Genomic DNA, 15,315 nt, shown 5'->3' on the forward strand with positions numbered 1-15,315 from the left:
CAAAACAAATCCATCAGAGAGATAGCAGGAACATTAGGAGTGGTCAAATCAACAGTTTGGTGCATTCTGAGAAAAAAAGAACGCACTAGTGAGCTCAGCAACATAAAAAGGCCTAGACGTCCACGGAGGACCACAGTTGTGGATGATCAGAGGATCCTCTCCATGGGAAAGAAAAACCCTTTCACAACATCCAGCCAAGGGAAGAACACTCTCCAGGAGGTCACTATCAAAGTCTACAATCAAGAGAAGTCTTCACCAGAGCAAATACAGAGGGTTCACCACAAGGTGCAAACAAGGCCAGATTAGACTTTACCAAAATACATCTAAAAAAGCCAGACCACTTCTGGAAAAGGATTCTTTGGTCATCTCAAATTAAGATCAACCTGTACCACAATGACGGGAAGAAAAAAGTAGAAGGCTTGGAACAGCTCATGATCCAAAGCATACAACTTCATCTGTGAAACATGGAGGAGCAGTGTGATGGCATGAGCATGCATGGCTTCCAGTGGGTTACTGGTGTTTATTGATGACGTGACAGAGGACAGAAGCAACCGGATGAATTCTGAAGTGTATAGAGATATACTCTCTGGCCAGATTCAGCCAAATGGAGCAAAGTTGATTGGGGCAGCGCTTCATAGTACAAATGGACGATGACCCAAAACATACAGCAAACGCAACCCAGGAGTTTTTGAAGTGGATTATTCTGCAATGGCCAAGTCAATCTCCTGATTTCAACCTGATTGAGCATGCATTTCAGTTGCTGAAGACAAAACTAAAGGCAGAAAGACCCATAAACAAACAATAACTGAAGTCAGCTGCAGTGAAGGCCTGGCAAAGCATCACAAAGGAGGAAACCCAGTCTCTGATGTCCATGAGTTCCAGACTTAAGGCAGTCATTGCCTGCAAAGGATTCTCAACAAAATATTAAAAATGAAAATGTTTCTTATGATTATATTTATTTGTCCAATTACATTGTATAGGAATTGGATAGAAAATGGGGGGACTGTGTATAAAAATGGTTGTAATTCCTAAGCTTTTTATGTTATATTTTTGTTCAACCCCTTGAATTAAAGCTTAAAGTCTGCACTTCAATTTCATCTTGATTGTTTCATTTTAATGCTATTCTGGTGGTACAGAGCCAAAATTATTAAAATCATGTTAGTGTCCAAATATATATGGACCTGACTGTATGTTCTTTCTACATATAACACATAGAATTTATTCAAGCCACAAAAACACAATGAAAAATGTCAGGTACACAATCATCCAGCCTCTTTTTGGTAGCTAAAAGCATCAACAAATTATCTCAAATATTAAAATAAAAAATGGACTGATTATGGATAGAAACATACAAAGTGAAGGCGATTTGTAGAGCTTTCAATGCCACAGACTGCAGCTGTCTATATGAAGGCAGCAGACCATAAGGCACCAACAGTCAATATATGTGTATGAGGTTCATTGATTTATACCTGAATGGCCTCCTCCAGTCGGTAGTCCTGAGAGGTCTTAAGGAAGGCGATGACCTGCTGAGGACTGAACTGGCACAGTAGGTCCACTAGGAGCTCATGAAGATCTGGACCCAACTTCAAGACAGTCTGAGGACTCAGACTCTCTCTGGAGCTGTTACAGATAAAGAAAACCATAAATCATGTGAAATGAATGTAGACTAGAGCAGGGGTCTCCAACCTTTTTTTACACCACGGACCGGTTACGTTTGGAAAATATTCTCGCAGACCGGCTGGACGCTGGATTAATATATAATAACAATAATATATGGCTGGCTTAATATATAATAATATATATTAGGCTATTATATAGTATTATAATAGCATTATATAGTGGTTCAACGCATTATATTGTTTTGTTTTTTTTAGTCACACTGATCGGACTATTTTTTCGGATAAGCAAGAAAAAAAATATTTAAAGCAGAGAGAATGACAATGCCGTGAAGGGTTTTTGACATAGGCTAATTTTGTGTGTATGTATAGGCTACGCAACTCGGTATTTCCGCGCTGTCTGAAACACGTCTCTATGCTTGTGCGTGCTTTGATTGTGTGCGAGAACAGCGCGTGAGTAATGAATTGAGCTCTCTTTCGTTTCTTCTTCTTGTGGTTTAAAATTGCTTGTACGTGTAAATTGGCAAATTAATCTGCGAATCACGTGCGTGCCGAACGGTAGGGTCTCATCCGTACGTATTACGGATCAACTGCGATCCGTTTAACTCCTAATATGTGACAGATCAGAGCAATCTTTCATTTACTTATTTAACATGAAATTGTCAAATTGCTACTCCATATCAATCACATACAAAGAAAATACAGAATAATTAGAACAATGATTAACATAAATAAATAACAGAGTGTCATATCTATACACATCTTTCCCAGAACGTTCTTGCGACCCGGTAGCAATTCTTCCAAGGCCCGGTAGTGGGTCACGACCCGGTGGTTGGGGACCTCTGGACTAGAGGAAAGCGTCACAAAACACTATCAGAAAAAAAGTTGTTTTTAATAAACATGATTATTTATTTGCATCATCAGACTATAGCTGTGAGCATTACTGTCCAGACTTACTACACACAGCACATAAGAGCAGCCTGCTCAAGGCAGTCCTTCAACAGTCCTTCAAAGCCAACTTCTGTGAACTGATGTTTAAGACCACTGGCTTGAATATGCCAGAATGTGCCGATTCAAAAGCGTCATCGCGCCGAATTTTCACTTTCAGTGTGAAAAGCCCTTAACAGCTAATAAAATTTCAGATTTGCGTCACAGGAATAAATTATATTTTAAAGTATATTAAAATAGAAAACTCTCATTTTAAATTGCAATAATATTTCACAATATTACAGTTTTTTTTCTGTATTATTGATTAAATAAATGCAGCCTTGATTAGCATAAGAAACTTATTTAAAAACATTACAAATCTGATCCAAAACTATATATAAATATCCTATATACATACTGTCAAATATATAGGTGTTTTAGGCCAAGCCATCCACTCCTAAGACTGTCTGTCTCTCCTGAGGAAAAGTCCCTTTTCACAGAGCTCCAAACGGAAGCCATGCGTCATTTGTGCATCCCCCTCTTGCTCTCTTTCTCTCTCAATCAAGTTATCATGTAGAGTGGTTTTCTCAGACCTCAATCATAGCCAAGCTCTCAAATCAAAGCCCAATCAGCCACCATCAGCTCCTGCTGCAAGAGGCATGTGTGAGAGAGTACATCCTCATATGAGACATACTCTTCTACTCTGGTAAAACTCTGTCATAAAACTGAGGCATATGAGAATAATGATGATATGAAGTGGTCAAAATCATGCAGAACATAAAAATGGCGGATTCTGAAAGTACACAGTTGAACTACAACAAAATAATGCAGAATACTGCTAGGTGTTTTTCTATCCAAGTGACAGCGAACGCGGTTTGTTTTTTAAATACTGGAGAATAGATTAGTAGTATAGATTAAAAAAATAGTTTGCAAAAAAATGCTGTCTTCGTTTAATCACCCTCATGTTGTTCCAAATCTGCATGACCTTCTTTCTATGAAACACAAAATATTTTCAAGAAAGTTTGTGCCCTAACCGTGCAAGTTAATGGGGTCCAAAACATCTTTTTTGACTTTTATTGTAAAGCTAATTGAGTATCAAAGATATTGAGACATATATATTTTTATTCCATAGAACCAAAAATCAATAATTTTTGGAATTATATGAGGATGGGTAAACAATAATAGACTTTTCGTTTTATCGGCAACTATCTCTTCAAGAGAGAATGGGCGTCAATGTGTTGTAGCAACTTTGTTACACCATGTAATGTAGCAACTTTGCATATTTCTGTCACAGAACCAAATCTCTCATGGCTGGTAAAGTACATTTTTGTGTCATAGCAAACTTATCCATGTATACTAATATACAGAATATCATACATGTTGGTGAATTGCCAAAGGGAAAAAAAAGAAAAACACGTCAGTCTGGATAAAGAATGGCCATTAATTATTTAATCTTTTTTTTACCCCACATGCTGGCTTCGGAGTCGTTTTTCCTCATTTATGATCAAATTTTGATTTGAAATGTAAATCGTTCACATATTGTCCTAAATCAATGATTCAACCAAACCATTTTTCAGAAGTCATATTTCTAAAGCTGTGCTAAATACTTTCCAATTACACTTTACAGAGAATTTGTTTTATCATGTTCTAATTTCGCCTTGCCAAGAGGAAGTAAATCTTAAGTAAACAGTGGCACAGCTTCTGCCGCTCTACTGCCAGAAGTCACAGATGAGTTATTTTTACAGTGAAGTCTGACTGCTGTGTCTGACTTCATCACTACAAGGAGGTTTTTATTTATACAAACTACCCTAAATGAACTCAACTATGTAGTCCAAGATGAGGCTCTGTGACAAATTGAGATGGGAGGTTGCTAAGGACAAGAAGATTGTGAGGTGAAACGCGCTTTGAGGCTTGGCCTGAGAGGAGACAGCGGTCACACGGGGAGGACAGAGTAAATTCAGATGTTCTTCCATAGATGAGTTTTGGCCCTGAGGTGCCATGTGTCCCATAAAGGGCACCACAGGTCAGCTACAGCAAAAGCAGCGTTGTAGCTCTGAGGGTCTGCCATGGCGTGGAAATGAGCAAGCACTGATGTGTGACTATGTCTGAAACTAAAACAACTGTGAATCTGGGCCGAGGTGAATGTGTAACTATCCAAATATAGATTTTTTTAAACATTTTCAGTAATAATGTAAGAAACACAGAGGGTGTTGCTACGCACTTGCAAAGGTGTTCTGGATGGGTGTTAGCAAGCTTCTTACTGGCTTAAGTTAAAGTTGCAGTGAAACAGAATGAATGACAAATCTTTTCTTCTATTTTGTGAAACACAAAGTACAACGAAATCAAAAAGTAGGGTGGAAACTTTTTTTTCCCCATCAGTTGATATGCGGGCATTGCACTCAGAAAGGGAGGCAGACATAAACGCTAGCTTTCAATTGATTTAAGAAAGGGGTTTACGAGGACTAAATGATTTCAGCAGTCCAGCAGAGATTTTTTTTTTCTTCAAAAAATTACAGTTTTACCTCAATAAACTTGCAATTTGCTTATTTTTGATAGAAAGGCAGTTGTTATAGTAGTTTTGTTTAGGTTAAGAGACCTAGAATATGGTCATGCGAAATAAAGCATTAATATGTGCTTTTCCAAGTACTAATATACAGCCAACATGCTAGTATTAAGCATGTTAATAAGCAACTAGTTAATACTGAATAGTGTTCCCTAATCTAAACTGGGTCACATTAAAGGTTCAATTCTCGCTATTAACAAATAATTAGGTACGACTTTTGCCTCAATAAACTTCTAATTTGCTGCTTATTAATAGTTAGTAAGGTAGTTGTTAAGTTTAGGTATTGGGTGGGATTAGGGATGTAGAATATGGTCATGTAGAATATGTGATTTATAATATTACTAATAAACAGCCAATATGTTATTAATAGGCATGCTAATAAGCAACTAGTTAATACTGAGAATTGGTCCCTAAACTACAGTGTTACCCTTAATTGTTTCCCCCCAAAAAACCTATAATAAAATGATATTGTATTTAAATCAAAAGTGATTAAAAAAAAAAAAAATAATTAGGTACGACTTTTGCCTCAATAAACTTCTAATTTGCTGCTTATTAATAGTTAGTAAGGTAGTTGTTAAGTTTAGGTATTGGGTGGGATTAGGGATGTAGAATATGGTCATGTAGAATATGTGATTTATAATATTACTAATAAACAGCCAATATGTTATTAATAGGCATGCTAATAAGCAACTAGTTAATACTGAGAATTGGTCCCTAAACTACAGTGTTACCCTTAATTGTTTCCCCCAAAAAAACCTATAATAAAATGATATTGTATTTAAATCAAAAGTGATAAAAAAAAAAATGTGAAAACTAAATTAAACTTTTTAGAAGCCTACAAATGAATTTAAGCATCACAACTAATTTTGTGAGTTACTAATGTACTAATGTACAGTAAGAAAAACACTTTTTTTGAGATTTGCTTATTAATCAAATACATTTTTACAGTGTACAAGTAAAAATATAGAAAATGATGTACAAGTAAAAACAAATCTGATATCGGCTGATTCATGATGTGCTAGCAACGTATCATGCATTCCTAACATCACGGTCTTTAGAGGTTATGGGATTTTTCTACAGATGTTATTGTCCACCAGAAACATTTTCTTCAGATTAAAACTAATGAATCGCTTTTCTCCACCAGTCATCCAATCAGAAAATCTCACAGTAAAATGCATACATTGCAAGAAGGTCTGATCTCTCTGTTATCCTCAGTTCAGCTGGGTAAAGACCACTGTACTGACAGACTGTCCTCCTCTCGGTTTTATAACTACAGGCTGTCAACAGCAGCATGTACAAAACTCACTACAGATACTGCTCTTAATCCTTGAGTCCTGTTTGCCAAGGGCAGCAGAAGAAAGACACAAACTAAAATGTGGGGACTGGGCGAAATGGACTTCAGGACAATATACAGTGTACAAGCGAATGAAATACTAGGTCTAGATAAATGTATGTGCGTGAGAGGTCATATGAGAAAAGAGATGAAGGAACAATGCTTAAGACAGAAATAGATGGTGACAGAGATGGCTGTTATTTTGACGGAGGACTGCACCTGCTCACTAATAAATGCTTTACATGAGCAATATTGTTGTCTGATTAATATTAATGACAAAATAGACAGTGCAGGTCTGCTTAGCTACATTTACACTGCAAGCCCTAATGTATAGATTACATATTTTGAAACAAATAAGATGCAGCCTCTTTACCGCAAGGCATATCAGCCCTAGTCCTCTGGTATTTTCAATAAGAACATTTATATGCAAAGTGTGATATAATTCAGACTGAAACAATAACACCCAGATGCACAACAATAATATATACTGAATGGTCTCTACTTCTAGATCCCTCACAGTCTAGTTCTCATGTGTGTCTCATTAACAGATGTAGGGACAAAAATATATACAATACCATTCAAAAGTTTTTATGTTTTAGAAAGAAGTCTCTTCTGCTTACCAAGGCTGAATTTATTTGAACAAAAATATAGTAAAGAAAGCAATATTGTGAAATATTATTAAACTTTAAAATGACAGTTTCCTGTTTGAATATATTGACAAATTAAATGTATTACTGAGATGCAAAGTTGAATTTTCAACAACCATCCAGTTGGGTAAGATTAAAAAATAAATAAATAAAAAGATATTAATACTTTTAGGCAACAGGTTCAAATAGATGCCTTTTTGTTCTTTCTATTCATCAAAGAATTCTAAAAAATATATAATTTTTTCCACAAAAATATTAAGCAGCATAAACTCTTTTAAACATCGATAATAATAAGAACCATTATGGAGAACCAATAATAATTGATAATATTTGAGCAACATATAAGAATGATTTCTTAAGGATCATGTGACACTGAAGACTGGAGTAATTGCTGCTGAAAATTTAATTTTGTACAACAACAATAAATTCTATTTTAAAATCTATTACAACAGAAAAATATTTCAACTTTTTACTGTATTTTTAATCAAATAAATGCAGCCTTGACATTCAGAAAACACTTATTTCAAAAATACATAAAAATCATATTTCAAATAATTATGCAAAAATTTTGGTAGGGTCGTTTTAAGGGCTCATATGATGCGATTTAAATTTTTCCTTTCTCTTTGGAGTGTTACAAGCTCTTGGTGCATAAAGAAGATCTGTAAAGTTGCAAAGACAAAAGTCTCAAATCCAAAGAGATATTCTTTATAAAAGTTAAGAGTCAGCCACACCTACCTAAAACGGCTCGTTCTAACACGCCCCCACATATCTACGCCGCCCAAATGTTCACACAAAGAAATAAGGCGTAACTTTTATTCTCGCTGTAGTATTGTTGTTGCTGCTGCCATGTCGTGAAGGTGCTGTGTGCTTCGTTGTGAAAGCAAAACTACTTTGCTTGGCCTTACAAAAGAGGACGATATCAGCTTCGTCATGCCTGGAGCTGATCCGTGCTGGTTGCTGAGGAAATACTACAACTTTGCGCTGTGGATCACCGGATCGGCTTTCACCGTGGATGAAGCGGAGTCCAGCCCAGGGTCGTCACATGTGGTTGACGCTGTGTTTCATTGTGAAAGCCAAAATTCTTTGTTTGGCCTTCCAAAAATAGACACGACTAGAAGTGGTTAAGTTGTATTTACAACACTGTTCCAGAACAGTTCAACCCAAATATTCAGATCTGTGCAGCACATTTTATGGAGGACCGTTTCCTCATCCTGGGAGAGCAGACTACAATGCCGGCTGTTTATTATATTTAAATATATTATATATACGTTTTTTATATTTAAAGAGTTTTTATATTTTATATATTTAAAGCGAGTTTTTGGGGCAGTGTAGAGTAGGGCTTGTTGTTTGTCATTTCTCCGATCACAAATGCAGACATGGTTTTATGTTTACGCAGCGCGATGCAACGCAACGCTTAAAAAGACAGTAAAAGTCATTATAATCCATACTTATGTTCGATGAGCTTTGTAAAAATCGACACGTTTCAGAAAGGCGGGGCATAGAGGAGAAACAATAATGTACAGTATGTGGAAAATAATGTTTTTTGAACCTTAAACCGCATAAACACATTTCATTACACTAAATACACTAAATAATATTATTTTTAGCACCATCATATGACCCCTTTAAGTAAATTATTTTTATGGCCAGTATTTACAGTTGACCTGCCTTTTTATAGGTTTGCGTGGATGGTAAGGAAACCAAAAGAGAATGAATGGTAAAAAGTGATAGTGTTTCTCTGCTTGCCCTGGAGAGAGATCTATGAGGTGTGAAACTTTAACTGCACACCATTACACATTACAAAAAACAGCACAACACAGACAGCACAGCAGGCACGTAAAATGAACCAAAACTGCAGAAGTGGGTGCTGCTATTATTACCTGGGGTTCAGGAGGCACTTCAGAAACTGGAACGCCAAACAGTCGTCCTACAGACACAGAGAGTTCAACATCAAAATATAGTTCTCTTTCAAATGGACTGCAGTCATGTGAAATTATAACTTTGACATCTTCTATGTCAAATCGCAATGTACTGCAATGTATTGCAATTCTTGTTCAATTGCTCAAATACTACAGCCGGATACTGTGCCTGGCATTTTCCTTTGTACTTTATTTGAGATAACTAAGTTTGTAAGCAGAACACCATTTTTCACCTCCATTGCATCCTGAGAGCATGATGTTATGGGTCTGGCTCGTGCTAGTAAAAATCTGCTCAGTTTGACCACTAGTGTTCTTGTCGTCGTTAATTTATCAAATGCTCCAGACTTTAATGAACTACACATCATTAAATCAGCATTAATGTTATTCTCACACTAGTCATTGACTGTGAAAAAAAAAATCCCTTAACACTTGTTTATTTTCTCCCCATTTCCCTCATATCTTCTTCTCATCGGCACATATGTTTGCACAAGCAGGCTTTTCAATTAGCATCTTTCTCACAGTGTGCACGAGATAACGCAAACCCAATTACACACAGCACGGCAGATAGAGCCTAATCCATTTACTGATACACACACACACACACACACACACACACACACACACAAACGCGCGCGCCTCAGGGGGGCCTCTTCCTTCTCACACACATTCACTGACACTATCTTAAGATGAGTGAATAGGAGCCCAGACAATGCAACACATATATTTACACACACAAAAACGGAGAATCAAACACTGACAGGGTCCTTTAGAAATGCTTTTCTTAACAGTCCAGCCTTTTGGAAGACTATGTGTGTCAAGCCAACATTAAGTCAACAGAGAGAGAGCGCTGACATACGGCAATGCGGCATACCTGCAGAGATGTGATGATAGGCTGCACCTGGTCTGCAAAGTGCACTGCAACTAGCTCTGCTGTCTTAGCTGAGTTAATGCTGACCAGATCCTGCAACAGAGAAACAATAACATACCAATGAGCATTCATAACATCAGCCAATCCACCAGAGGAGTATTTTCTTAGTATTAGTTGGGTCCTAAGGTCTACTAGCAAAAACATTTTTCCATTCTTCTTTATTACAAATATTATTGTTGGCATAACAATTTGAATTAAACGCTTCATCAAAACAAATATAATGTGAATTTCAGAATTTCGGTATGCTTTTTACAACCCTGTATAGCCTGACATATGAAGTAACAGCCTAACAAAAACAATTTCTTTATATATACACACACTACCAGTCAAAAGTTTTTGAACAGTAGGATTTTTTAATGTTTTTTAAAGAAGTCTCTCACCGAGCCTGCATTTATTTGATCCAAAGTACAGCGCAAAAAAAAATAATACAATTTTGAAAGATTTTTTTACTATTTAAAATAACAGTTTTCTATTTAAATATATTTTAAAATGTAATTTTTTCCTGTGATTTCAAAGCTGAATTTTTTGCATCATTACTCCAGTCTTCAGTGTCACATGATCCTTCAGAAATCATTCTAATATGTTGATTTGCTGTTCAGGAAACATTTATTATTATTATTATTATCATCACTACTTAAAACAGTTGAGTACATTAAGGTGTCATGTCAGTCTTATGCACACCCCTTCAAGTAAAGTGTAACCCTATTTACTTACACAAGCCTCACTTCTTCTGAACATGCTGTACATTTATTATTTATTATTACATTTGATTGCCTCTCTGTCTCCACATACTGTATTTTGATGCAGCTAAATTCTCAATAAAACGGTTTTCTGTTTCTGTTGTCAGACAACGGAATGAATATGAAATAGTGACTAAAACGTGACCCATTAAGACTACATAACCAGCTCTCCCTTCCAAGATGATAATCTGCACAAAAATCCTGATTTATAATCGAGCCATCGTCTGATAAAATCAAATAGGCTAGGCATAAGATAAAGACAATAGCTGAGCTGTGATTTTGGCTATACTTGCATGTAAAATTAGAGAAGCAACATAATATCTGGTTTAACTGAAAGCACTGCTCCTCTCCGCCGCTCACTGAAAATAGCAGACGCAGAGAGAGGTGCGTGCGCACTGGGAAAGAGAGAACTCGCGCTCGTGCGGCAGTATCGGCAAGTCTCCGAAACTAAATAAGGTTTAGGCAAACCCTAAAGATTTGTCGCTAGGTGCTTTTCTGGAAAAAATAAAATATATAATAGACGAGCTATATATATAATTATACGCGATATACGTATATCTGTTTATAATACACATTTTAAAATTGAATTGCATACCTTTTGCTGCCACAATAAAGACCCATTTCGAATGTTTACGTGCTTTTCTTCTCTTTTTGCTCCCAGTCGCTGTGCTGGAGCAGTTATGAAGTAACTGTTATTTTAAATACTTTCCAGCATTTCAGAAATAGGCTAAATATGTATGCAAATTACACTGAAGTAGGCTACAACTTTACCTTACGGTGTTCGGGAGTGCTCAAAAAGCGTTTAAACATGGAATTTTGAATCGATTTATTTGCGAAAACTCAGAGATGTGGATTCGGACGGCAATTAAATGACCACACGACCTTGGTGTTTGTCACAAAACAGTAGGTAATTTGGCCGAGGATTTTTACGGGGGTGGTGAGAGAAAAACGCCGACATCCTGGATTCGGACAGCATTAAAATCACCAACAACCCCTTGTAAATGGTGAAAATCACTTATGTCCCCCTGAGAAACAATTACCGTTCGAATAGGGCTTAAGGCTAAAATTTAAAATAGCTGACAAAATTAACACTACTTTTGACCCAATTTACAGCCTAGACAAGTCAACGCTAGCTGTCAGAGCCAGTCTTCAGATTTTGGACAGTTGGGAGTTATGGTGCATGATGGGCACAGATATTTTAGCTTCAGTCCATGATTCCATTCAGTTGAAAGCTGATTTTAGAAGACATATCATAGCGACATATGATAATGTACGATGTGCTTTACACTCAGGGTTAGTTCAAATATGATAAACAGAAGTTCAAACATGATTGTTTGACACACAAGAACCGATGAGGCTTGTTCTCATGTGTTACGCAAGCATATTTGAGCTTTGTGTTTGAGGTTTGTTCTCATGCATCAAGCTTCTGTTGACCATAGTGGATGTGCATCAATTTATGCGCGTTGATCATGTTTATATGTAAAATACCAGATTAAATTAAATCTGTTCATCCAGTAAAGCGATTGTGTCTCTTCAGTTGACTTCAGTAGATTTCTTTTACTATCTCTTCTTGAACTTTCCAAAAATAAGAAATTCTAAGAAATTCCAAAATCACCAAAACACCAACAGTTTTGGTGGACGGAGCTTTTAACCTTCTGGTGTTTTTCGGTCATTTTAGACCGAAAAAAATAATGTTTTGAATTTTCAAAAAATCACTACTTCATTGGATTGGTACGAAAATTGGTGACTTTTATGGCAGTCACTATGTGACCACAAAAAAAACTTGATTTGAAAAAGCTAAATGGTTGTTAAAAAAAATAGTCACCCTTGTGTTGTTCGCGGTCAAAAATGACCGCCATTGGAAATGAATGGGAAATACGCAAAAATACGAAAATACTGAGAATTTTTTGTGTGTACAATCTACAAATCATTCACGATGCAGAAAAAGAGTGCACAGCAATTAAGGAGTGACACTCTAAAATATCAAGAGTGCAAAATAGACACTCCGTCCACCCCCCACAGACACATATATGAACTAGTGTGACTGTAACTCAAAGCATGTTTCTGCAAATGCATGAAATAAAATCAATAATTCAGCCAAAAATGCAGTCAAAACACAGACACCAAGGAAGGGGTTACACACTAAAACATCAAGAGTACAAAACAGACACACACACTCAAACACACACTCACTTACACACACACACACACACACAACACACTATTATACACACACAAATGAACTGATGTGGCTGTACAATATGGCAAAATTGAGCCAGAAGGCTCAAATAAGAGGTTGAAATCAGATTGATTAATCTCTGATAAAGCATTTTTTGTAAAATTTTTGTTGAATTTTGATGTTATGTTACACAATGCCTTTTGTACAATCTACAAATCATTCACAATGCAGAAAAAGAGTGCACAGCAATTAAGGAGTGACACTCTAAAATATCAAGAGTGCAAAATAGACACTCCGTCCACCCCCCACAGACACATATATGAACTAGTGTGACTGTAACTCAAAGCATGTTTCTGCAAATGCATGAAATAAAATCAATAATTCAGCCAAAAATGCAGTCAAAACAAAGGAAGGAAGGAAGGGGTTACACACTAAAACATCAAGAGTACAAAACAGACACACACACTCAAACACACACTCACTTACACACACACACACACACACACACACACAACACACTATTATACACACACAAATGAACTGATGTGGCTGTACAATATGGCAAAATTGAGCCAGAAGGCTCAAATAAGAGGTTGAAATCAGATTGATTAATCTCTGATAAAGCATTCCTGTTCCTTTTTGTAACATTTTTGTTGAATTTTGATGTTATGTTACACAATGCCTTTCTCTGTGTTCAGGTTTGACTGTAGTAAAATTAATGCAAAAACTAACATTTCAAACCATAATTTCAAACAAAAAAAATCTAAACCTTTACAAAAAGATATATCCAGATCCACAACTTAATAAAAATAAGTATTTATGCCTAAAAACAACTAGAGAATTTATAAGCCTTTTATATAGCGCTATATAGGAATTTAGTGGCTAAACTTCTTTTTTTACTCCAACCAGATCACACTAATCTGACTTCAAAAATTGGATTTTAAAGGCATCGTTTCTATTTAACATGAAATACTGCCATAATTGAAAAGTAATAGCAAAATCTTATCATTTTTTTTTTCAGTGGGAAAAAATTTATCATAATTATTGCATAAATATTCATTAGTACCATGAAATTCTCTCAAAATACAAAATAAAAAATATTATGGAAATAAAATATATTACACTGATTTTACTGAAAAATAAATAAGTGTTACTCCCAAACAGGGCCGGAGTGGGACTCATTTTGGAGTTTCATGCCATAGACCGGCCCACTTATTTATTTATTTTTTTACTGGCCTTTTCAGTGCCACATTTGCGCTTTCTACTATCCATTTTTCATCTATTATTTTTTGCTTGCATATCTCCAACAACTGACTTTTTTTTTTTTTTGAGCAAGGTGCCGCTGTCAGGGGAGTCAAAAGATAATTACGTCATCATTAGGGTTGCCAATTAACTTCAGAAATGGAAAATAAGGGACAATTGTGACTCTTTATCTTTTATTCTTTAAGAAAATAGTGTTTATTCTTGTATTCTTGTAGAAAATAAGTGTTTGTTCTTTAAGAAAATAAGGGACAGAATAAGGGACGCTCCAAATATGTGTACTGTACCATAATGTATGTCTGCCTGCAGTCAAATAGTTCTCAGAAATAATCACAATTGTTTTGCTTAAACTATGTACAATTATTCTAAAAATAATTTTAATGTCATACAAAAAATGTCATCGGCCTGAGTAAATTGTACCAATATAGAATTGTGACTTCACAAGTGTAGTAAGTTAGGAGGTGAAAATACTGTGAAATTAAAATGGCATGAAATTTGAAAAGCGGCATTTACTACACAGAGCCGTTGTTCACTGACAAGCTACATAAAATCACGTTTATAATCGGCAATGAACCGCCTGCGATTTTTTGAACGCGATTTTGTGTAGCTTGTCAGTGAACTATGGCTCTGTGTAGAAAATCCCTCTCCATCTGAACGCACGTGCTGGAGATTTACTACTAATCACAGGAGCGGCTTTACTGACCGCATTCGATTTTTTGCACAGCCCTAACTGAAGCTCTATGAAACTTCAGTCAATAAAGCATTTTAAACAATGGCATTTAAAGTTTTGAACTAAAAAATCATTGCAACCATATGTGACCCTGGAGCACAAAACCAGTCTTAAGTTGCTGGGGAATATTTGTAGCAATAGCCAAAAATACATTGTATGGGTCAAAATTATAGATTTTTCTTTTATGCCAAAAATCATTAGGAAATTAAGTAAAGATCATGTTCCATGAAGATATTTTGTAAATTTCCTACTGTAAATATATATTAAAACTTACTTTTTGATTAGTAATATGCATTGCTAAGAACTTCATTTGGACAACTTTAAAGGCGATTTTCTCAGTATTTAGATTTTTTTGCACCCTCAGATTCCAGATATTCAAATAGTTGTATCTCGACCAAATATTGTCCTACCCTAACAAACTATACATAAATGGAAATCTTATTTATTCAGCTTTCAGATGATGTATAAATCTC

The 15,315-nt window shown here is 35.9% G+C and overlaps 1 protein-coding gene across 1 annotated transcript in view; it reads right to left on the minus strand.

Moving 5' to 3' along the window:
- Positions 1-15,315, minus strand: part of LOC107588851 (vacuolar protein sorting-associated protein 8 homolog) — a 134,076-nt gene that overhangs the window by 65,346 nt on the left and 53,415 nt on the right. Inside the window, exons 24-26 of the mRNA XM_016277092.1 lie at positions 9,877-9,966; positions 8,967-9,013; positions 1,470-1,620 (exon numbers count right to left, since the gene is read on the minus strand). Coding sequence (XP_016132578.1) covers positions 1,470-1,620; positions 8,967-9,013; positions 9,877-9,966 — 288 coding nt within the window. The remainder of the gene's footprint in view (positions 1-1,469; positions 1,621-8,966; positions 9,014-9,876; positions 9,967-15,315) is intronic.

The sequence above is a fragment of the Sinocyclocheilus grahami genome, unplaced genomic scaffold (assembly GCF_001515645.1).
Source record: "Sinocyclocheilus grahami isolate Dianchi unplaced genomic scaffold, SAMN03320097.WGS_v1.1 scaffold108.1, whole genome shotgun sequence".
In the NCBI taxonomy this organism is placed as follows: Eukaryota; Metazoa; Chordata; class Actinopteri; order Cypriniformes; family Cyprinidae; genus Sinocyclocheilus; species Sinocyclocheilus grahami.